Source organism: Rhipicephalus microplus, chromosome 7 (assembly GCF_043290135.1).
Source record: "Rhipicephalus microplus isolate Deutch F79 chromosome 7, USDA_Rmic, whole genome shotgun sequence".
Taxonomy (NCBI): Eukaryota; Metazoa; Arthropoda; class Arachnida; order Ixodida; family Ixodidae; genus Rhipicephalus; species Rhipicephalus microplus.
Genome location: NC_134706.1, coordinates 125,945,512 through 125,971,507, shown reverse-complemented (window position 1 = coordinate 125,971,507; position 25,996 = coordinate 125,945,512). Strand labels below are relative to the sequence as shown.

The 25,996-nt window shown below is 42.3% G+C and overlaps 1 protein-coding gene across 1 annotated transcript in view; it reads right to left on the bottom strand.

Moving 5' to 3' along the window:
* The window catches only part of LOC142767619 (guanylate cyclase 32E-like), a 52,954-nt gene that overhangs the window by 7,061 nt on the left and 19,897 nt on the right, over positions 1-25,996 (bottom strand). The window contains exons 7-16 of the mRNA XM_075869654.1: positions 25,129-25,233; positions 19,594-19,665; positions 16,932-17,100; positions 15,059-15,208; positions 13,055-13,229; positions 12,255-12,395; positions 8,435-8,558; positions 6,797-7,040; positions 2,723-2,821; positions 735-826 (exon numbers count right to left, since the gene is read on the bottom strand). Of these exons, the coding sequence (XP_075725769.1) occupies positions 735-826; positions 2,723-2,821; positions 6,797-7,040; positions 8,435-8,558; positions 12,255-12,395; positions 13,055-13,229; positions 15,059-15,208; positions 16,932-17,100; positions 19,594-19,665; positions 25,129-25,233 (1,371 nt within the window). The remainder of the gene's footprint in view (positions 1-734; positions 827-2,722; positions 2,822-6,796; positions 7,041-8,434; positions 8,559-12,254; positions 12,396-13,054; positions 13,230-15,058; positions 15,209-16,931; positions 17,101-19,593; positions 19,666-25,128; positions 25,234-25,996) is intronic.

Here is a 25,996-nt window from a genome sequence, read left to right as displayed (position 1 = left end):
GCAGAAGCGTGGTTGTGGGGTTGACTGCCTAGTTACCACGCAAATGACCCGGGTTCGACTGTTCACGCGGACGTCGAATTTTTATTTTTTGTTTCATTTGCAGCGTTCTAGAATTGTTGGTCACGCATCAGATGATGATTTTTCGCTCACAATGACTAAAACCAACGCCAACGCCGAAATTTCTGCAACACGAGCTCTTTAAAACTATCACCTTAAACATTGCCTTTTAGAAGACTGCAGGTCCAAGTTCTGCAAAATGCATGGAAATTACAGCCGAAGTCCGACGTTTTCTTACAATAAGAAAGTTGTATATCTAAAATCAATGACTGCCAGAATTCATAAACTGAAAAGATCTATTATTATAAAAAAATCACTATATTAATTGGGAATACATTCATTGACGCTAACCCGTCACCTGCACTTGCATAAAGTTGATTAGTGGTATTCCCGTAATACTATCTATATGAGGGCAATAGAGAGGCACAATTTTCCAATGCCAGTCACTGCCATATCTTCTGCCTAGGCAAACTACTTTGAACGGCGAACAGCTTGAAGGCTATAGGTAGTAAATTCAGTCAAAAAAAGAAAACCTATAATTACAATAGCAGATCTCTGGTGGCGTAAAATGCTCTTCTAGAGAAAATGCACAATCATTACAGTGGGTTCATCAGGTGACAACAGTGAACATTTCCGCCATCTACCGCGTTTTGGGTATTTGTATGCCATCTGCTTACCTTTATTGGTATGAGACCCCTCTCGACGAGGTAATAGCCGCCAAGTTTCTCCAATATATTCTTGCACGCTTCACTGACGTGTATCTTCAGGGCTGTGAAGTGCAGAAGGAAACAATCCAACACACGTTCAAGGAGAGAACACTTGCACTGGCCATGAAACGTTTGCCAGTCACTTTCGCAAACTTTTCCTTCAGGTAAGAATTCATAAGAAAGCATTGCTTTGCTCTGAATTTCTTCATATCAGCATCATGGTAATATGAACACAGTGCGAGAATGTCAACCAATCTTCCTATAGCAAATGGCATACAGTCTTTCGTACATTTGTGATTACGCACAGTACTTATGTTTCATGAGGTACACAGTCAGTTCCTACAAGAAGTTAGACGCATGTGTTGTTTCAAGTATGTGGTTTTAGTCAATTTTGTTTGCTTATATCTTCTCCGTTTCTGTACTAACAATGAAGAAATGCACGGAAGTATCTCAGTCTACATCGTGATGTAAACTGCTCTTTGTAACACTTAATAAAAAGTGTTCGTTGGAGTGGATGGGAAAAGCTTCTGCTTTGCACCAATAACATAAGTGGACCAGCCTGAGAAATGTGTTCGTGATTTCTTCTTTTCAAAACACTTCGATGTAATAATCGCATTTACATGCCAATGTGGGCTCGATAATAATGTGGTGGCACAGCTGTAGTTCATGACTTTGAATGAATATGTGGGCTTCTTTGTCAGCTTTTTAGCCACACACAGAAGGCGACGCATGCATACTTGGCACAACAGGCTGAAGTGAACGAGCACAGACGTCGCGCCTTTCAGTGTCCCCTAAACATGTGCTCAAAGTGCACCCGGGATTTGGCATATTCACTCTTAGTTACATGAATACGATGCCTGTGAGATAGGTGCGTCAACATATGATTTATTACGCGTGATAAAAGGAAAGAACGTAACGATAAAAGCCTTAGACAGATGCCTCATGTATTCAACTTTTTTAGTCGTGTTGAGCTTCTCCATTTCAAAATATTATTCTAACTTAACGATCCCACAACAAAAAGCCCCGCCGCAGTGGTCTAGCGGTTAAGAGACTCGGCTGCTGACCACGAGATCGGGACCGACTCGCGGGATTGAATATCGGCTGTGGCGGCTGCATTTTAGATGGAGGCAAAAATGTTGTAGGCCCGTGTGCTCAGATTCGGGTGGACGTTAAAGAACCCCAGGAGGTCGAAATTTCCAGAGCCCTCTAATACGGCATCTGTCATAATCATGTGGTGATTTTGGGACGTTACGCCCCACATGTAAATGTATCAATCGCACAACGAAAAAGATGACATAATGCAGAGATATTTTCAGGTTTTTCTTTTCACACGTTTCCACGAAAAACATCGGTATAGCAGCTTCAGCAAGCCGTCCTCATGTATAAGCGAGGAATCCTTCTCAAACTTCTGGTTCGTTTATCTTGATGGACTGTTGAACTTTCACAGCTTTAAAGTAGTCATAATGATACCTGAGAAATTCGTCATGGCAGTGGCAGTGTCTTTTCAAATGTGTCTGTTATATTTTCTTCCCACACAATCTACATATTGCTTATCATGCAAACATTTCAGGCATTCGCCAACAGACCCGACCAAATCAGTACCAAATTTAGGAGACATCTGTACGTGGCACCATTTGTCAGCGGCATCAATGTCGTGTTGATAAAACTGAGTAGAAAAAAAGCGACAAAATAATAACTTTTGAAACAAGCTAGTTACCGAAGATTTACCGTAGTGCGACCTTGTAAATTTGATAGAACTTTTAAATAAGCTCTGTTGTGCACAACTGAAAGTCGTCTTTACTACCTCGGCTATTTAGTCACACAATATTTTTTCGCATCTTTTACGTTCAGTTACGGCAGCCCATCACCGTCACCAACAAGAAATGGAGCTACGTGCGAATCATGGTCATCATCGATCGTACTGGTGCGATGGCAGCAGGTGTAAATTAGCAAACCACCTTCTCCGGTAGACTCCATCCGAGAGGCTGTGTTTACAGTGTCACCGAAGAGACAGTACCTTGGCATCCTCAGCCCCACGACTCCGGCTACGCAGGGACCTGTGTAATAGGTAAACAGCATAGGCTTGAGGCAGGTCACAGGAAGAAAGTGGAAGCAGTAGCACTGCGCTATAGCATCTACGTGACGTTAGTATTTAGGAATAAATAAAGGAAACATTGAACAGAGCCTGAATTCAGTTTTCAAGACAGCTGGGCCTCAGTAAAGCAGCATTTTTTTTCTCTTTATCTTGCATACTCATTTGCAGCAACGTATGCTTAGGTGCGGATACATAGTGTGGGCCGAACACGTAGTGCGTAAGCAGGACAACCACTGTTAAGTGAGGGTAACTAACTAGACTATAAGAGAAGGCAAACTCTTCAGAGGGAGACAAAGTAAGGTGGGCAGTGGTACCTAATAGTTGGCATGTATAACGTGGCAGCAGAAAGCACAGGACCGGGTTGATGGGAGAGATTTTTGCCCTGCAGTTAGTGTAGTCAGGCTGATGGTGATGTTGATAATATTGATGATGATGATGATTTCATCGATGGTGCATTTTTACATGACAAGCGTCTGTAATACAATATTAACAGGGAAATAAGGCATACTATTGGACAGTGGCGCAGCATTATGTACCTCCTTCATTCATTGTTTCTTTAATCCTTTCATTTTTTAGACGTTCGGGGTCATTCCTGAATTATTCGAGAATTGCTATCTTTCCGCCAGCACGAACAATAGTCAAGCAAGCAAAGCCGGTCATGATGCCGCATAACGTTTCTTTCTACGCTCACTCATGGCCAGCGAGAATACTAAGACATTCTAACTCTCACTGTATGGCGCCTTCATGAGGTACCACGCCACCAGGATTCATTTTTGGGCTGCGCACTACTCTAAGAGTCAGAAGACTGTTGTTCTCATATTAAAGTAACCATTTATTTTGCTTTCCCATCTTCATAACGTGCTACTTGTTCGAAAAATGTTTTTTTCATTATCCTACTGGCCATATAATAAACACAAAACTGTGTACTGAGTTATAAAATTTGACAGAGTGGACAAAGTCAGCGAGCACGAAAAGATGCCGTGCTCTGAAGTCCAAATGAGCTATTCAAAGGCGCTCGAGTTGCGTTAAGAAACTCTTTCGTAGTTGGTCGAACAGCATTTTGCACGGACTGTTTTCGGGCATGATACTTGATTGTAGTGCAGGGTAAGGACCAACACTAAAGAAGGCACAATTGATGCGCCATTTCGCATAATGTGAATATGTAAACAAACGCCGATCATCACCCTCGTCAACCTTTTTCGGGGCCACGAACGCTTCACATGGCGACAACGTGAGGTTGCTTCAGCATCCGCTGTCACACTTTTTATTTATTTATTTATTTATTAGAATACCCTCAGGGCCCGTAGGGCATTACAGAGGGGGTGGGTACAACATATATAACACACAAGAAAAAAAGACAAAATAAAGAAACAAGTATCAGATGCGCAAATCAGGAAGGCAATAGGAGTCAACTAAAAATGTATGAGAATTCAAGCACATACAAGACAAAGATAGATAATGGAAAGTGCGTATAGTTACAAGCATTGCTGAGAAAGTGCAGTCTTGAATAACAAAGGGTCTGTTATTGATACAACGGAAGAGGGAAGGTGGTTCCAATCGGCGGCTGTTTTCGGTAAGAAGGCTGATGAAAAGAATTTGGTGCGGCAAAACGGAATGGCAAACTTATGCTGATGATCAATGCGCGATGAGTGGTATGACGGTTGTGAAATGAGGTCTCGCTTCATTGATGGATTGTGAAAAAATATCTTATGAAAAAAATGCAGTCGCGCCAGTTTCCTCCGCACAGTTAAATTGGGTAGGTTAAGGTTAGATTTCATTTCTGATATGCTAGCAGTACGGGAATAATTAGAACAAATGAACCGAACTGAGCGGTTCTGAACAGATTCCAACGCGTTAATTAAATTTTGCTGCACGGGATCCCATATAGCGGACGCGTACTCAAGCTTTGGGCGAATTAGTGATCGGTATAATAGAATTTTGAGGGACAGCGGAGCGCGAGAAAAGTTGCGGCGTAAGTATCCTAGCGTTCGGTTAGCGTTATTACAGATGTAGGTAACATGCGTGTGCCAAGATAGATTGTTGGTAATGTAAACGCCGAGGTACTTATATGAAGAGACATGCTGGAGGGGAACGGCATTAATTCTGTAGGTACAGGGGGGAGAAATAGATCGCCGGGTTATTGACATGCATTTAGATTTGTTAGAGTTGAGAGTCATAAGCCATTTATTGCACCAGGTTGAGACAGTGTCAAGGTCTGACTGCAGAAATTGGTTATCATATTCATTGTTTATTTCGCGGTAAATTACACAATCATCTGCAAATAACCTTATAGCGGAGTTAATGCTGTCTGGGAGATCATTAATATATATAAGAAAGAGTAAAGGGCCTAATACGGAACCTTGGGGTACGCCAGATGTTACTTTCGAAAGAGGTGAGTTATAGCCATTAGTTGAGTTATAGCCACTTCGCGCACTTTGATGTATCATCGCTTATAAACTAAGTCCTGCAGTTTTCGATGAATGACGGTGAGCTCGTGGAAATTATGCGCATGAACGGAGGCAGCAGCAGTGACCATAGACGAGTGCACGGGCCGGTGGAGGCGGTACTCGTCATACTCACCTATGAAAGGGGAGCGAAATATATGTACCCCATACTTTGTTTGAGTTGTTGTGTGCGAGGGGATGAGGCTGTGCTACGAGCTTTCGCCTCTCCCCCCCCCCCCCTTCTGATGGAAAAAACCGCATGCACCTATGGCATCGATTTACGCATTTCATGCAAGCTTCACTTTCTTACTGTTCTCAGAAGTAGCATGTTAAAAAACAATGCGACAAGAAGCAGGAGTGCATACACGTAGCAGCACATGACCGCCACACTGCGACAGTTTGAAAACAAGTTACGTACCTAAACACCTGAAACTAGCGATCGTGCTGCTATATCAGTTTGCGAAGCCTCAAGCCAGGCCGACTCGCAAACTTTGAGATCGTACCTGAAAGCACGGCTGGCAACGCTATGGTAGGTACGAGAGGGGGAGAAGAACTAACTTCGTCAGAGGAGATAGTCTTAACACTTTTTTTAATCCACAGCACACTCGAGCTTTCGTGCACCGAGTGAGAGTTGGACCGCTTAGAGCCACTTCTGAACCGGAAGTCGCCTTTGGGCCATTAAGAGAGCGCACTCCACCGTCAAGAGCGCGCACTAGCTCTTTAACATAACGCGCCCAATATCAATAACTGGTGGGTTCTTTGGTGCCATAGGAAATCCTGCACAAAGTTTTCTTCCTGCACTAATCTTTGAATAGCGCTACTACTTAAGGGTGAAGAAGATAACATCAGCGGGACAGGCACTGACTCGCAACTAAAACGTTTATTTGAAAGAACACGCCATTTAGTGTAAGTCGCCACGTGCACATCGACGACGATAATCATAAAAAGGAGTTAACCAAACATGCACTCCACATAAAGACATAGCTTGTTGCCCAAAACATTCTAATCATGAAACACCACCTGAACATACTTCAGTTTGCTCTGCGACAAGGAAACTCAAGGATGGCTAATGCATAGATCGTTTTTTTTTCTTACAGATGTGGAAAGCTCGAATACTTTCTCCTGCAAGTCGGCTCTGTGTGAAAATCTGTGCAATACGGCATAAAAAAAAGAAAAATTGTGTGCTCGAGGGCGTTTGTCTGTAGGTCGCGGTGTGCGAGTTCTCTTTTAACTGAAGATATTGTCGGAATTAAAAAAAATAAACTGCTAGTCTTAAAAAAAAAGTGAGTAACTTCCACACCAGTGGTGCTGGGCTTCAAGAGATTGCGAAGCTAGGCAGCCTTCTTCGTTTTTCATAGGATTTATCTTTTCTTCTCGTCTTTTTCATTCTTTTTCTCTTGTCCAGTCTTCTCTGTTCTTTTTTTTCGCTTTATAGTCTGATGTTCACTAGAAGAATGGGTGCTATAGAAGCTGAAATATCAACTTATTCTAACCTGAATGAATGCCGATGCGCAGCTGGAGCCGTTCGCCTCGACGGTGGCGAATCTCGAAATACCGTATTGCGGCGAGCAGGTGCAGGGCCATGGAGGCAATCTGGGCGGCGTGACCCAGTCCATTGCGTAGCGGCAGCCCACTGACTACCATGTAAGCGTCGCCGATGGTCTCCACTTTGTACACGTCGTAGGCACCAATTATAGAATCGAAGCAGGTGTACACATCGTTGAGAAGCTCCACCACCTAGAAAACAGCGAGCACAATAAAGTGAATGAAGGGTCAGTTGTCAATGCAGAGCTCAACAACATTCAAAACCACTGTGTCTGCGTAAAACCACAAATAAAGTTATGTTGCCACCAGAAACAAGGTAATTACTAAAGCGTACTGCGCATCATTAATAGATGTGGATTCAATTGCTCTCTCTCATATATATATATATATATATATATATATATATATATATATATATATATATATATATATATATGTGTGTGTGTGTGTGTGTGTGTGTATGTATGCATGTAGAAGGGAAGGCACGCAGGTTCGGGTAATTTCTATATTGAATGAAGTTGCAGATAGCACATTTCAAAAATGAAATTGCCTTTACTAACGTTTCGGCCGTGGCACGGCCTTCGTCAGAGTGATGAATTCTTCTGTGATGAATTCTGACGAAGGCCGTGCCACGGCCGAAACGTTAGTAAATGCAATTTCCTTGTCAAAAGTTCTATCTGCAAGTTCATTGAATATATATATATATATATATATATATATATATATATATATATATATATATATATATATATATATATATATATATATATATATATATATAATCCGTGAGCAGTCACAACGTGATTTATTTCGACGTTTCAGTCAGAGTTTAGCCTTAATCAGAAATCAGGGTACGCGAAAAGAATAAAAAAGCAATAACGAGATGAGGTAGACCGTGAGGGGTCTACCCCATTCTCTCATTGCTTTTTTTTTTTCTTCTTTTTTTCTGCGTACCCTCTCTCCTTTGAGACTGTATAAAGCTGCGCACCAACACACTGTACCCTAATTCCTGATGAAGGCCAGACTCTGAATGAAACGTCGAAATAATTCATGGTCTAACTGCTCACGGAGGATCTACTTGACTACTTGCAAAGCTACGGCCACTCCACCTCCATGCATATATATATATATATATATATATATATATATATATATATATATATGTATGTATGTGTGTGTGTGTGTGTGTGTGTTTGTGTTTGTGTTTGTGTGCGTGCGTGCGTGCGTCTAACAGCCAATTGCCCAACACACAGGATGACCCGGACGGAACAGAGTAGTAACTGCAACGTTCTTGGCCACAGATGAGTGGATACCATGCCACAACAGAATTACCAGAAGCTGTTTTTCAGTACACTAGCCATAACATAGTTTTCTAATCACAATAAGTGACAGCTTTATAGGTTATTGGCTGTAACAATATGCTTGATGGGAGGTGTACGATTTCAGAGAGCATAATCATTGTTTCATAACGCTTGCCACGAGACCCACCCATTGAAGTGCATCTACACGAGTGCACCTGCACCCCAAGAACTCGGCGTGGAAGGCTAAGTGATAGTTTTCATCGAGCGCCTTCGCACGTTACTTACCTGCAGTGGTGATGACACTGCCGAGAGTGCTGTGAACCCTACGATGTCGCTGAAATAGATTGTCACACTGTCGAAGCTCTCGGCCTCCACTCGCTCGCCTCGCTTCAGTTGTTCTGCTACTGACCTGAGAAAGAGGGCAATGCGTAACATTGCACATGTGAACTTATCAGGGGTTTATAACAGGTGAGCTTTTTAAGCCGGTTGTAAAAAGATCGGTGTGTACAAAAAAGTGTGTTAAAAAACTTATATATCATGCTCACTTGCGACACCTCAATCTGCGATGTGACTGCCATACACTTCTGGAGGACATGCACATGCATGCAACTAAGCCATCTTCGCCGACTTCTTGCAACGAGTCTCCGGCCTGGCTGGCCACCGCGCCTCGACCATTGCATTCGTGGACGCTACCATCGATCATTATTACACTTTATACACAAAAAAAATTTACATTTGTACGTTTGAAAGACCCAATAATTATGCCTAAGGACAGGCACCCGCAAAAAAGTAAAAAAACAGACGAGAACAGATATTTGACACAAACTATTAAAAGTTACTACTACTCACCGTAGCTCAAACAAAAACAAAATGGCAACAAATGGCCGGCAAACACCAAATAATGTTCAAAGAGCCGTAACCAGTAATTAGCAAAAACATTATAAACCTTAGAGGTTAATCAAGTGATAAACAACGCAGGCTGCACGTTCAAGTTTCTTTGAAGCATCTGTGCGGAATGCTTCAGCGGCACGTACAACAAGAGAACACTAGGGATCATGAAAAGCAGCGCTAGCTTCAAGACTTCCAAGCCATTGTAGCCCCTCGAGAATAACGATGCACCCGTACATTTACGGCAGATGTGAAAAATTGGTTTCAGCCTGTGAGTGTTTGTGGTATAACTAAAATATCGCTGCACGGAGACAAAACCAAGACACAACCTAACACCGCCTCACTAAAGCTTAACAATTACCTGGAAGCAACCAGATTAGACTTCATGTTTATCCGATTTCACTGTTCGAAGCCTTGTGGAACTTTGCACAATCTTTAGCCATTTTTAACGTCTCCGCAATAAATTGCGCAGGAAGCTCAGCAGTTCTGGATATTAAAGATGGTAAATTATCAGGACCATTCTGTGATAGAGTTTCCTGATATCAACTAGAGGGGACTCTGGCACTGCGGTCGTTCAGCGACCATCGGAATAATGGGTAGTACACGGATTTGACTAATCTTCGTACTTGTGGGTGGCGAATCGCACTTGTGGCTTCTTTTAGTACTCTGTTTCAGTTTTGTTTAAAAGGAAAGAACAAACCGTTTTGAGCTTCGTGACTCCATTTGAAATAGTACGCCTTAAAGAACAACGTGGTTAAGCGAAAGCAATGAACATTTGCTGACTTTGTCTCGTGAAAAGACAGCTTCAAGCCACATGAACACACATGGAGCCAGAAGTACGAAGATTAGACAAATCCGTGAAGTACTCATCATTTCTATGCTCACTGAAGCCCCGTGCGTTGCAGCACCTATAGACACTAGCGCCATAGTTCACTCTAGTGTTTATTAAGAAAACTCCATGGTATCAGTGGAAATGGCAGCTTCACTAATGAGACCTAACAACCATCTTGGCCATTTGTTACACGTTATAGGTTAGACAGGTTTTGTTGAGCATTTGCCGCAGCTCTGTGGACGTATGTAGCCCGCCAGTCATTTCCAACCGAGGCTTGCACGTGGTTAGTCATTGCGGGCCCTCAAACACGGTGTGCCCTGAACTAAATCTGTCTCTTGGCGCTCTAACAGGTGAAAGGGGGGGGGGGGGTAATATATATATTTTCGAAAGCACAAGTACCTATTTAGGTTTCTTTTAATTAACGTGAGCTCAGAAATTGGATCCATGCTTACTCGCTTTGCTTGTACAAAGAAAGAAGTTACGGCATTCCACTATTAGTAAAAAAGTGAGGGCAAGCATCAAAGTAGACGTATATATGGTCACATATGTCATAAGTGACATATGTGTCAACGGTGATGACATATGTCCATATGGTCACATATGTCATCACCGTTGGAGGATTCCTAATAGTCACACGCAAGAATTTCACTGCTTGAAAGAAAATATATTGAGTAATATTTAAAATTGCACAAGTGGGGGATTTCCCGCCGCTGTGGTACAGTGGTCAAAGTGCTCGGCACCCGAAGATCATTGGTTTCATTCCAGCCACGGCGGTAGCACATTGGAAGCGAAACGCTAGACGCCCATGCGCTGTTAGATGTCATTCGTAGATAGTCGGAATATGCAGAGCCCTCCCCTTCGCAGTCCTTCGTAATTACATGCTGGTTTTGGGACATAACACCCCAGGTATTATTAGTACAAGTGGGGCTGCTCACAATCCCCTGAAAGTCAAGTGAAACCAGCCTGTTTAGTGTCTATTGACGCCGAAGGGGAGGAGACGAAGAAAGCCAGCAGCTGCACTGCTTCTTTAGCCTTAGCACGAAGAGTGCGCCATATATGCCATAAGTTTTTTCTTTTACTGGTCAAAGTACCTTTCCTAACCAGATGATGCATAAGTGACAATTCACGGTTGTTCCTGACTGGATGGCCTTGTCACGTGGTGGGTTTAAAGGCGATGCTGTTATATGAAAACCCTGAAGGTAAAATAAATAAATAAGAAAAACCTAGCTTACTTTTTGTCACTTTCTGAATGTACACATAAGTGGCTGATGCGTTGTTAGGATTTTTCGGCCCCCTTCTGAAAATATTTGAAGCTTTCAGAAGCTGAAATAAAAACTAATATCGACCTTGCCTAGAGACTTACTTTAGCTTAGCCTAAATCCAAGGAAGTGCATTTCGACTTATTATTATTGGCTTATTTTGGAAATAAATAGAGCGCTTGTGCATGAAGATGAATAATTCGTTTCGGTGATTCTGCTTGCACCACCATCACCAAGTTTGTGTAGCGAAGACGACAAGTATGCGTACCACCGTTGCTCGACTGTCTCAAGTACTACACACATAGATGGTGGCTCGAACAGAAATTCCACATGGTAGGCTCGTGTAGCAAATGCTTACGTTTGCGGCACAATACCTGCGTGGCCATATGAGATAAATTGCACGAAAAACGCTGAAAGTGGTCCATCATTTTTTTCTGAAGACACTAACACTTGCGATAGATATTGAGAGGATTACACTGAATATGTAAACGGAGACTATGTTGTCGATCTGCCCAAACTATAAGCTTTGCACTCACCGATGTAGGCATTTATGTATGTATATTTATTATTATTGCTTCTTTATTTCATATTTTCTAAGAACAAAGCGCAAAGGGCTCGCCGTCGCTACGAAGTGGTCATAAGAGCTCCTTAGTTTACTTTTCAATCATTACTAAAAAAGAAATGCGTTTAAGAATGGTATGGCATCGGAAAGTTAGCATTTTTTTTATTTTTTTATTCACCATCAATGGATCCCGAACTGATAATTTCACTAAACGTAATGCAACTTATAAAAATCTTTTCTGTTGTGAAAATCAAATACATATACTGTATGTTAGTTTGTTATAGCTTATGTGTTCTTACCGACGCTTCCCCGGAGCCTCTTAGATCTATCTATCCCATGCGGTGTGTTCGTTTACTTCTTTTCATGTCATTCTTAACGCGCTGACTTCTGTAAGGTGCACTCATTATTTTCTCGAAACATATTTTGCACCAGCGTGTGCTGACAACATTATTATTGTTATGTTTTAGATAGGCAAAAAGCTTTACAGCGAGCAAGTTCAAGCATGGTCCGATCTCAGCCAATTTGTAAGCACTTGAGCTATCTAAAATACAGCATCAAAAATACCTCGGCAGCATGCGGTGGAGGAGGCGTTCAGTCTTTTTCTTTTCTTCAAGGAGTTGCATGGTGCGCTCTTGAACTAGACTCTCCAGGTTGCTTGCGTACTTCTCCATCATGGCTATCATGTTATCGAATATGTTGGGCTTACTGCAAATACGCAAACAAAGGGAAGCGATAATCACTTAGTTGCCTTAGTCTGCGTGCAGCAGGCAGTACTGGTGCATTATTTCAGGCATAAATAAAAGCGGAGGGGTATTGAGAACCCGTACACTCTCAGAAAAGAAAACGTTTTGCGTGTTAATCTTTTTATTTGGGGACGACTTGCCAAGTAAATCATTTCGTTTGAAGAGACACGCTAACCCATTTGGGGCTTCTGAATACTCTCTGACGGCAATATAGTGGCCTCAAAACAGCCTAAATATGTTTTTTTTTAAAAACAAGTCATTACTATGGCAAGTACACATTCACAAAAAAGCAAAAGGATTTTTAACAGTATGAATGACCTGCTGTGATAACAGTTTTTATCGCAATCTGGGCGGTTTTGGATCAACTTTCTTTACTCTTAGGGACCCATTTGAGCAAGCTGCTGAAGATTCCCAATCACTGCTGAGAAAGCTGAATCCTATCGCGCTCAATCGCGATCAGAAATGCATCCCGTGGCAGAGGTATAATAGGACATTGAATTGATGATATCCGGGAGGTAACATGGTGCTTCATTAGGACAACAAAATCGTCGACGGATGTTCACACAGTAAACTCGGTTAGCACCAAAAAGTGAGGATAAATGCTAGCGTGTGTACACTTACAGGCCGGCTTGCATTTGTCGCAGCTTCACATTGATGAATCGAAAGTCGGGCCTGCTGTCGGGGTTCTCGTCCCAGCACTCTTGCATGCATCGTAGCACGTAGTCGGGACAGGAGAGGCAGTCCGTGGGTGGACGGTACGGGACGCTGTTTCGCCGCCTGACCTGCTCGATCACCTCTGCGTCGCGATGGTCAGGAGTCAGGTCATCTGGGAGGGCAGCAGCAAGGCGTAGCACGAATACCGGAGGTAACGTGCCCAATGACTCAAAGCCGAGGCCTCACCCTTGCATTGCATCACAGTTGTAGCATAAGTGATACTCTAGAATCTCTAGAGTTTTCATCGGAATGAATTGTAGAAATATCTCGTGCGACTGTTGCATGCCAACATCAAAAAGACGTTCAAGGACAGAATACTGGTACTTCCATTTACTCTAGCTCATTGGCCAAAGTGCACCAATAGGCTATAAAGTTGACAATTATATTAAGTTTGAACAGCGCGAGTGAACGTGATCAGCAAACCTATTATTTCAAAACGCTCGGAAGAGCGCCTTTTCAGGTCGAGAGGGGAAGACGGAGTTATTGGGATACATCAATTAAGATTGTTTGTACATGCCCATATGCACAGTTACAACGAGTTCTGGCCCAGTTAGCTGATTGGAGATGAAACAGGCATAAGCCCTCTCAGTAAACTTCTATTGTAAAAAGCTGAACACAAATAACAAAATATACAAATGGAACAAAGATAAGTAGCAGAAATTCACCTGGCTTCCTCAAGCAACATGACTCGTAGAAAGGTAGGTGTTACTTCATCACTTGTTTTATCATCAGGATAATAATATATAATAATAATAATAATTATATTATTATTATCTGCGGTTGAAAGTCCCAAAATACGATCCGATTATGAGAAACGCTGTAGTGGAGACCTCCGCAAATATTTTCATCTGGTGTTTTTTAACGTGTACTGACATCGCACAACTCATGCGTTTATCATTAAATATGGAAATTTTAGAAGAATGTTTAAGAATGACAACTTGACCAGTGAGACACCTCTGTGATTCTATAACTGAAAAGAAGAAAGCTTGGTTATAAGCATTACCTTGTCTATGCAATGGTTTTCACATTAAACAAGTCGAAAAAACGGCGAGATGGATGCGGAAAGCTGCATTATAACATGTGAAAACAAGGAAGACATAATTTTTTATGCGAAGCAGCTCTTTGAATAGCAAGTGTAACGCTGTCCGTCCGTGTCTCCGTGCCAAGGCACCGCACTGCGCTTCCCTCGCCGCAATTGCTGAAATCATGCCAAGTAGGTCAAGTCGTAGCTGCGCGTTGATGTCGCTCTCTCCCTCACCCGCAGCAGCTGCTCTTGGCTCTTACTCCAGTTCGCCACACACCTCTCTCGTTTCATCCTCTGCGTCACCCACGACGCTCCACCACACGTCGAGTGGTAACAATAGACAGATTTCGTTGTGCGTCCGCAGCAGCCGTACAGACGGGGCCTGCCATTGCAAATGGCTAACAGGCTGCGGCCGTATGACATCCTGTGAAAGCGGCACTAAATATGTCTATTCTTTCGGCTCACTTGTCCGTGATGAAACGTACACGAAACCCAATTCACCTCCCGTGTCCTCGCATTCCACACAAACGTTTACTCGAGTAAAAGCTGCACCGAGTTTCACTTCAAACCATCATTCCAACACCCGCGTTGACGCCCGTTTCTACTCAATCAATGCCGTGCACACCACTGCTGCTTCCCATCCAATCAGGAGTCCCTTCGGGGAGATGGCGCATAATTTTTTAAGTTAATCGTAGAGAGACTAAGCCTTCATTGATGCATTACTTCACAATTACATCAGTTTGTGAATTGCATGTTTTGAAGTTCTTGAAAAATTTGTAATATATTGTTCATGGTATGAGCCAAAAGTAGCAGTGATACAAATGCGTCATTTAAAAGGATCAACAAGTTAACCAAAACTAAATCAAAAGCAATAATAGAAGCAATACCATTTGTCGATGGGGCCTTGTTGCCCCAGGGCCCTTGGCGGCCGATGATCTCGTAGAGCACGATGCCGAAGGAGTAGACGTCACCCTTCTGCGTTCCGCGCGCCGGTGGACTAGGTGACCGCAGAAGCTCAGGAGCACGCCACAGGAGGCCTGTGAACATTACCGCCCATGAGGAAATAGAAAAGCTGGTTGCATATGGTAAAATGATCATTACTGCTACCGAAAAGCGACGCCATTTGATGCAGTAATTTTAACCGCTACAAGCATGCTTATTAAGGACAGCCAATCGGAAGTTGTGTGGGTAAGTTTACATGATTGCGCACGAAGTGTTCAGCGAGCCATTGAGACATCAGGAGCTTTATTTTTTAGGCACACTGCAAAAAGAAAGACGATAACCTTAATTTTGGTTATGCCAGCTCTATGTCACCGATTCCCCTCTCAATCGACTATGAACTTCGTTCTGCCAAGCACCCGGCAAGAATTACGCTTGTATCTATATAACCAGTAGGTTATTTTGTGCTACCAATTTTGTGCCGCCCACAACAGCGGTGGTTGCTCAACTGTTTCACCAATGCCGTGGGTGGTTAAGGTATTTCCAAGCATATTCGCAGAACCTATAGGACTACCTCTCGAGATGAGTACCCATAAACTACCGAGCGCCAGGTTGGTGTGCTCCTATTCCCATTGAAAACAATCTGTGTGTTTCCGGTCCGCAATTCTTGAACCCGGTACTTCCCGCATTGAAAGTTGACGCTCTACCCGTTTACACAGCGCATGCGCATAAACAAAGCGTCCATCACAGTCTCAAATTTCCTGCACATGTTTTGGCGGAAAGCAGCCATCGTTCAGCTAAAGTTCAATCACGTTAGCAGTGTTTCCGCGCAACCGTAGCTACTGTTACGAAGCTTTGGAGTTGAATCTTGAAGTTGTATATGTCGACAGGCGAATTCTCGCCGAAATCTTATTTAGGGCGGTTCTGCCTGGGAAGGAATCGTCGAACTTTACTGCGTTAAAGAAATGCGGTTTTCTTAAGTGTGGCTTGCCCCATTTCAAGAAGACGCGGTGAATCATTTGTTCATACAATATTACGAGGTAAGTGTTCGTCTTTCTTCAAACGTTGTCGGCGTGTTTTATGGTATTTTACGCATGTCATGTTCTGCAATTTAGGCACGTCTAGTTGGCATGTCATTTGGGCATGTCAAATTTAGGCATGGCATGTTGTGCATTGGTGCGTGATGTGCCATTACAGTATCCATATTAGAGGAAAAAGACACGCCACTGTTTGCTGATTTCTTTTGTCTACCTCTAAGAAACTTATTCGAGCGGCTCTTAAGTAAGTACCAGTGTACAAAGGGGTGACTTCTTGCATTTCGCCGCATGCAAGCGCATCTCCTGCGGTTGGAAGTCGAAACCGCGTCCCGGAGCTTTGCCGCACAGCACCACAGTCACTATGCTGTGTGTTGCGATTTTGTTTCAAGAATCAACAAAATACAAGAACGTCATGCTTAATATTCTCCATTTGCTTTTCTTTAGCCGGCATAATAGGTTTTCTCTCACTGCATGGATGCTTGGAACTCATTCCCTGGCTCTATTCAATATTTGTCTTTGCAAACAATTTGAGACAAAAACTGACTATTATGTTTTTAACGCGTTAAAAGCTTCCGTTCTTCGTTCTTGTTTGTTGCTGTTGTCTTATCAGGTCACATCAGCTACTTGATATTTTTTTTATATACGCGCTCCATTCCACGCTATACGTTGTGTCCCGCCCGTCACAAGTTTACCACATTTGCTTTATTTCTTTTCCCGTTTCAGACAATAAAGCAGAACGCTGTGAAGTTTCTTAATAACAATAATTCGAAGAGTGAGACTTGACCTCGATAAGCGTTCTCGGTGACTGCCTGTGGAGCGCACGTTTGAGCGGCGCGGAATTCGTGCAGCCCGAAGTCGGAGATTTGGAGCACCCAGCGCGAGTCCACCAGGCAGTTGGATGAACGCAGGTTGCCGTGGGACAACACCTCGCTGTCGTGGATGTAGATCATTCCCTGCGAAACCAAACGACAACAGTTCTGTTTAGCCTAGACAGGTGGACAATTTCAACTTGTTTCTTAATCAGAAGCGCCACAAAAGCGATATACCTAGACTCGGAACATATTGTGCAGCTGTGTTGCAAAACGCCCAAGAAATACATGTGGAAAGGACGGGCACAAACTCCCTACTTTATAACGTTACACCAAAGCAAGTTTCTATAAGCATAAACTGCATCACCGTATGCTATCGCTAAGCACACACCTTGGCACCCTTATAAGCGACACACCTCCCTTATGACTATCTTTTTTTCCAACATTACCATGAATTGGTCCCAAGCAAGCAGGTTCGATGCATTAGCTAATACCAATAATATCTGCGATTTAACGTCCCAAGACCACCGCATGATTATGAGATTTGTTGATTGATGTTTTTTTAATGGCGCAAAGGCCATTTTATGGCACAAAATGCCAGTACATGGTGATAAGTGTGACTAATGAATATGTTAGGTGGCTGTAAAGGGGTCTGCGATTCCACGCCCTAAAGATGAGTAAAACATATAGGCACTAGAATCATGAGTATGACATGAAAGGTGTGCAGGGAAAAAGACCGGCAAAAGGTTCGAATACAATGAAATTTCGGGGAAGTGGTACAAGCACGAATGGCTTGTGAAACACATTTGTCTTCAAGAGCCATAATACAGGTGCCTTTGTGATGCAGCTACCGCAGCAGCGATCTGCGTTTGAGTATTATGCTGCAGATTACCATGGTAAATCACGTGAAAGCAATAAACATTGTTAAAAAAAAGTGAAGAAAAACGGATTCCTACTCATGAGTATTGCTGAATGGAGTGGCATTTACACTCGGTAAGATAATGGGAAATTGTTTTTCCTAACATGATTTAGTTCACTGCATTGTAATAAAGTATGAGAGAGTAAGGGTTTCACCTCATTTATCGCAACCGGACAGAAGATGGACAGAAGATCACCACCGCACAGAAGATGTGCATGTGTGCTGTGTATGTCTCTTATTCGTAGCCCGCTGAGTGTTATTTGTTTCGTGCATGGCATGACCTCGATACTGCTGGTCAACTTTCAAGGTTCGGTTTGATGACACGTGTCTTAGTTACAGTCGGTGTGTCTCATAAGGTATGCCAGCATGCTCCGAGGTTTCACCCTAACAGGAGTTTTCTGTCTAGTGGAGGTACAGCTACGGAAGTATCAATAGCATTTTCGTAGACTGATGCAGCAAGCTGGTCCGCCAATACCTTTCCCTGTATTTCGCGGTGCCCTGGCACACAGCATGCCACGACAGTAGGATTGTGAGAGATGCCATAGTGGAGGGCTCCGGAAATATCTACCACCTGAGGTGCTCTAACGTCCACCTGAATCTATTCACATCGGTCTCAAACATTCTCGCTTTTTCGATGCATTATCCTAAAGATATATAATGAGAAATATAAAATAAAAAATGGAGTGAATTACAGGATCACAAAGAAATCAATTAAGAGTTACACACAGAAATACTTAGTGTCATACACATTAAGCTGTATTAAAGAAGAACGTCTTGTAAAATAGTAATCAAGATGAACCGTGTAATTTATCATGTGTACATATCTTCCTTGCCTGTGATTTGCGGTGGATCCATCCAATATGTTCCACGTACGTACAAGCTAGCCCAAATAAGAGCGTCACAAGCACTCGTTCATATCGAGAGAAGTACAGCGTTGTACTGTCTTCATGTGTCACTTTTTTTTATTTATAAAACGTTGTTTTCCAAAAGATCTCAAAAGAGCCTAAGAGAAAAAATATTTTGCCATCAAGGCATAATTGTGTGCCACTAGGCTCTGGCACGTTGGCCTAACCTAATGCAGAGCATCATGCATTTCCAAATAATGCAAAGCGAACCTCGGGGAGCTGAAAAATGACATTACTCTGCCCCCCCCCCCCCCCCCTCCAAGAGAAAGTGTACGTTTTCTAGACAAACATTTTACTTTACGGTGTCATCGTGTCGCTTATAAGTAGTTTCAGTCGGCTCCGTAATTGTACTTTTTAAGGTACATTTCATTTGCGCAAACCATTACTGGCTTCAATTAAAAGCACTTTGTTACTTCTCAAGAAGCTTCCATATATTCTAATCTAATTTGCCGGTAGACTGTCTATTGGGGAGTACACTGTCTATTGTGCGTCACTTACTGAACCATAGTCTGTGTAAACAATAAGTATAAGAGAGCATTCTCGTATAAATTATTAAAAATTGTTCATATTTTTTAAAGAAATATCATTGTTGGTATTTATTCTTGATTGAAACTACTTTTCTCAATTATACATTGTTATCACCTGAAGAAAACAAAGTTAGCCAGTCAACAGTAGATGCAGCAAACTACCTGTGAGTGTGCTTCGCATAGACTGTCACCATGACGCACACTACTATGTTAAACCTTAAAGGTAGAAAATATTTTGCTACATTCATCCTGCAGTTGTAACTAGATAAGGTAAACCTTCATTTACCTTGATAAGGTCCGCCACGAGAGATGAGATAAACATACTGTCGAGGTCGAGATCGTCGTTCTTCAGCACATCCTGCAGCGTGTGAAATAACAGGTTTTCCCGTAAATAACCACACAAACAAATACTAAACCACCTTCTTTTAGGCTAACAACACGTGGTCAAATTAATGTTCAGACACCATACTTTGCACGCACTATTTTTCTTAAACATTTCCTTTTTCCGTTACTAGCATCTGGTAAACCTCCCTGCCTTCCTTTTTTTCCTCGTTTCCCCTTCTTTCCGCGAACCATTAGCGAATGCAGTACCCTGCCTTGACACGCTTTCCCTGAGAGTAGCATTCATGACCTCAAGATACATGTTCCTTTACGTGTAAACAACAATGTTTATATTACCATGCTAGAATAATTAATCCCATGGTACGAGCTGTGTGGACTTCATTTATTTTGCTTTAACTTGTTTATAGAAACTGGTGCACTTCTGGAAGTTTATGTTTAATAATCCTAGCTTGTATGTTCAAATTTTCAGTAGTATTTAATTTCACTTTTTGTAAAACTTACTAACATTTTGCACTATTCTCCCTCTTTTCGCATCCCCTGTCTGGTCTATGGACTACAGGAAACAAAATTTAAAAAAAACAACAAATTTTTGCAATTGGATTGTATTGCGAATGCTCTGACGTGAAAGAGAGAGCTGCGGGTTACGCACCAGTAGCAAATATGTCCGCTAAACTTAACTTCGTGTCGATTGCCTATGATCACAAGGCTGACCTGCTCTACTTTTTATTAATTATCCTCAAGATGTAATTTCGTACATGGCTTAGGCAAACCACGCAATTTTCTTCCGACTTCTATTCGCGAAAAAGGCGCTTTAATTCTTCGTTCAATATTTGTTGTTTCACACTGGATATGCCTTTGCTTAGACATGTCACCTTTCCCTTATAAATATTACTGGGACACTTAAAGAAAGCCTATGAAAATTCACACCTTGCATGTTAGGCTACGAAGGCTTTTAAACTTGAGTATTTTGATCACAGCATTGTAAGCATTGTATAAATAGTATGACAAATTCGGTAACATTGCAGTTATTATCATATCGACATATATCTTGCATTACACAACTGAAAAACTTTTTATTCTTTTACGTGCCAAATAACTGAGTCACTGGGCTTATTTTTATATATGAAAGGGTTCACTGGAATGACATAATAATAAAGAGTGCATGTAGTGTGGAAAAGTGCAAAATGAGTAATAAGGTACACCATTCCAATATGTCTCTTTGGCATATTGTCACTGCATAAATATACACGCGAAATACAGCACTAACAAGTACACGATAGTAACATTATGGCAACAAACTCAATAAAAATGCTCTGAAAATACACAGCTTACACTCTCAGGCACTCGATGATAGTGCCTTAAAAAAAAAGTCACAGCTTTGCCGCAAAGGCGAATCAATGAACACGATAGCAACCAATCGGAAGGTCAGCGCAGAATGGCAAGCAAATCAAAACATTCCCCGCGTTTCTATGCAACAAATAACGCATGAAACGTACTCACAGGTACAGATAAACTCGAATAAGCGTCTTAGTTGTTACTTTGCTGTGTCTGGAAAGAGCGCTCTTTTCGTAAACTGAGACTCTGCGACGATTGAAGTGACCTTTGTGCGCCCGGTAACTACAACAGAATCGTTCCGGCGAAACCCAATGTCTAGCCGAGACGTACAATCCTCTCCACTGCAAAATAAGGGTGCACGATCAAGCGTCCACACCCTTATTCTCAACGCGGGGCAAAGTACGCGTGGGAGATGAGCGCATGCCGCTGCGTCGTGACCATGTGATGACGCGCGCTCATTGCGCCATCTTTCTGGTAATGCTGAAAGCACTATAGTTCTCCCGAGATGCGCGGCAGCAGTGGTGAGCGTTAGATATAAATTGCTTGCCGTTCGAACGTTTAGGAACGTGCTCCTCTGTAGCTCAGTAGTCAAAAGTCTCGCGCTTACGTCTCAGTGGTCTTAAGTTCGTTTCCATGGCACTGGAGTCTTTTTCTGCAATTTTTTTTCTTTCTCGCGTTTTCATACATATACATACGTATACATATTTGGTGAGTGCCACAGGCGTCAAAATCTAACCGATAGTGTAAATATATTTGCTATCGCAATAAAAAAGAACAAACACAGGCCTGCGCAAAAACCACAACACAGTCACAGCGAAAGCTGGAAGAGTGGCTATTCTAGAGCCCATCATACGCAAGTGCGGTCCCTACTACAATGTACGCTACTTAGGTACCCACTAAGATTTAAATTGATGTGGTGTCTGATGGCAACAAAAATTGTCGACGATGTCTTTGTAATGATTTGGAAGCACCCAACTATTCACTCGTTACCAAAACTACTGACGCCTGATTATACAATTTGAGTTGGGTGTGGTTGTTACTTTTTTCTGCTACCTTTTTATATCACGCACGCTAACGCCGTTCCTTCCCGACATAGCGCCTGTATAGAGCATTTTTGCGGTGGGGTATTAGGTACCGGCATGGCTCTCTGGCAGAATTCTTGGCTGCCACGGAGAGCTCCCAGATTCGGCCTCTAGTTTATTGTACATATTGTCTCCTATTTCACTTTTTTTCTTATTTCGCGTTATGGTGGTTACGAACAGCGGCAGTGGCGGCGGACAATCACGCTACCCTTGTTGTGATTTTACACTTTCTTTATGGGTAAAAAAAAAAGCGTAGCTGCACACAGCGCAATGTGATTGCTGCCGTTACCGTTCTAACGACTAGCTGACTTATGCAAAATATTGTAACTGGAGTATTCTTATCACAAGGCGTGACGTCACAGCTTCGCGATACAGTTCAAAGGACCAAGGTGCCCGTGTTTGCCATCCATGTTTCTCGTTTGGCACTACACAATAAAGTTTTGTACCCACAACAGTGTAGAGCACTGGTATTACTACAACAGAGAGCTTCACTAGGATTGCCAAATATAGGCTATTGCTCTTCTTCGAAATTGCTCTAGAAAACAAGCGACATCTTTTTCAATCCACGGGGCGTAATTAACTCATTTTCCTTTTTTGGACGTCGTATAGTGACCGATTTTGTAGTAGCTTCTCATTAGGTCTTTGTCATGCAATCGTGAGTCTTTTGACGATTTCAAAAAAAAGTTAGAAAAAACCCACGTCATAAGAAATCTAAACAACACGGCAGAATATTTTTACCTAAATGAAAGAAAAAAATTACGAATCTCATGAAGTAAACAATGACAACTGGGAAAGGTCTAAGTATCGTATCAGTGAGTAACCCCACATCCAAGCCTTGCCTCATATATCGTAAATTTATTGCGCTTGCCAGTCATGTTAGGCAATTCAAGTGGGACTTGGAAAATTACTTGAGTGGAGTATATGCCTCGAAATCGAACCCTAAAGCCTTCCATCTAACCTGTGGCAAAATAGCGTTTGAATACGAGTGATTTTTTCGGACATACAGTTCTTGACGTGTGCCATTGTGTCACAGGGTTCTTTGAGAAGCCCCAACATTTAGGCACAATTTAATAAATATCAACTCGTCAGTACACTTCTCGATAGGTTATCTTCGTGGGACAGGAACCTTATAATTAGGCGATGTCTACGTTGAAGTCTATAGTATAACCTTTTTTGTGCTTCAGCTATGTTAGAATTATACCAACTGTTCTATATCCTAACAACAACAGAAGGCAATGCTAAGTCTTAAGGAGCTTCAGCATTAAGAAATTAGGTATGATGTAGTCCACCCTTTTAATAAAATTGCATGTGTGTTACTTTAAGTACGAAATAATTTGCACATTATTGTCACCATTGGCATCGCACAGTATATAAAATGACCACATTTACGGGGTTTTCATTTTCGATATGGCGGAACTTCGTTGTTACTAAAGCTAATGCTCGGTGATCGTTGTCAGCCTACGCCATGCTGAGGGGCTTCCGCGCTGCTAACGTTGCTCTTTCGTTAGTGTGTGCCATCATGCAGTACTTGACTGCACGACTCCTATATATTAACGCAATGTCTCCCAAGGGTGGGGAAAACTGAATACGGTTCTTTTGTATCGGGTAAGTAGCATAGATCTATGGCGTATTGGTTGCGCATCCAGCTTCTAGGACAAAGAAGTCGGGAGCTCGATCCAACCATCAAGTGCCCCATCCGAAGCTTTCTTTTATATGACTATTCCTATGGGGGACCTGATTTGATTGATATTTGGGGTTTGACGCCGCAAAATCACCATATGATTATGGAGAGACGCCATAGTGGAGGGCTCCGGAAATTTCGACCACCTGGGGTTCTTGAACGTGCACCCAAATCTGAGCACACGGGCCCAAAACATTTCCGTCTGCATTGTAAATGCAGCCGCAGCAGCCGGGATTCGATCCCCCGACCTGCGGGTCAGCAGTAGGGTACCTTGGCCACTAGACCAACGCGACGGGGCTATTAGAGACCTGTCCGAGTGCTTGCTTACCTATGTCATCAAAGTCCGACAAGTCTTTCTGCCCCATGACAAAGAAATTTTTTTGTTAACGAAAATTCCGGGCCGGGGTTCCTGCAGACGGTTTAATAAAGAATCAATGGATAGAAACTCCCGAGGTGGTACACCTGTGACGCACAGGGAAAGTTTGCATCGGCACTGCTTGAGAAATCTGGCCCCAGCTCACAATAGTACCGGGAGGAGGTAGTTGAGAAGCATATAACCTGCGTGTACAAAGTGGTAGGCTGATACAATTGCAGCGTCGTTTGGCATAGTATTTATACGTCATCTTGATTAGTGCTTATTTGCATTCTCATTCAGATCATTGTCATTTTCATTTTTATTTCATCTGCCATAGTTGAAAAAGGCTCCGAGCACGGAGTCCTATGAGACACCCTAAAACACCTTATTAAATCAAATACCTCAACTACTGTTCAACAAAAGCTGTGCCTTTAAACTTTGAAAGTAATAAATCTGTCTAAGGAAATATTAAAAATGCACTTCCCCTCTTGTACTGTGCCATCTTAAACTTTTATTATAAATACTTTAATGATTTTTTGTACTTTATTTCCGTAATCTATTGCACTTCATTTTCGGACTTTTCTTCCAGGTTTCTGTATTTTACATATTTTTCTGATCTGACAGTGGGCTAATTAGAGAAGGCTGTAACGTAAAACTTTAACATGTATCTTTCAGTTAAGCTGTCTCCGTTTTGCATTTGCTTTCATGTGTCTAAATAAAAGTATAAAATTTATATTTTTTGTTTCATTACATTTCAGGAAATGTACGGGTACAGTAACCACCGCAACGCAGAGGTAGTCTGGCTTTAGTCTCTTCAACGTATGCAATTTTCCTTTTGTATAAAAAAATTGAAATGAAATCAAATAATTATTGACAACTATAAGTGTATACTACTGCCCACAACAACGCGCTTTAAATGTTTTTATATAAAACCTGAATGTTAGTCGTCTCAACCTCGAATAAGTATCGCATTAGCCAAAAAAGATTCGGATCCAGAAAGCTTTTCGCGTAGCATTGCACACTGACCTCGAGGCTTCCCCTGGCACAGAAGAGAGTCAATATGCAGATGTTTGGTGGGTCAACGCAAGCGCCAATGAAGGGCGTGATGTTCTCATGCCTCATCTCTCGCACCTGCATGTATAAAAACAAGTAACGTTTTAAAAAATAACAAAGCAACTTCTGGAGAGCTGAAAAATCAAGCTAACCGCACTCCTTCGGCCGTAGTATAAGATTGAAAGCTGGGCGCGGTGGTGATAATATATAATCAAACACAGAACGACGACTATGTGGACGAAGAAAACAGGAAACAATCCTCAGTGCTTATTCGCTGCTGCATGTTTATTGAAAGCAAATGAGAGAAAAAAATACTACAACCCTCACACTGATGTGACTATATATGAGCAGAAACTAACTGCAAAATCAGCAAGCCAGCTTCTATCTTGAACGTGAAACAAACAGGACCACCTACCACGTGCACTCCTAAAGGCAAGAAGTATTAGAACTCTGTACTCAATAAAAAAAAAACTGCCAGATCGCACGTACAGTGGGAATCGATGATATGCGAAGCAAGAATCAGAAATATTCATATATGTCACATTTAAATCACAACGTCACGAGGTGGAGGAAAATGATGCCGTACATGACTTACGTGTCATGATTATCATGTTTGGATGTGTTGTTTAACTTTGTCATTCATTGACGTCAAGTAACACCAAGTTTGGTATATATGGAGCTAGCAAAATAGCCGCGAGCGCATCATGAAGGGTCCAATATGCTCTAATGTAGCATTGACGTGCGCGCACGCTGGGCACAGCGACGCTGCGTTAGCTAAATGCGAGCACTTATAGTCTGACGCCAGGCGCGACTACCGTCCGTCGACGCGGCCCAACGGCAA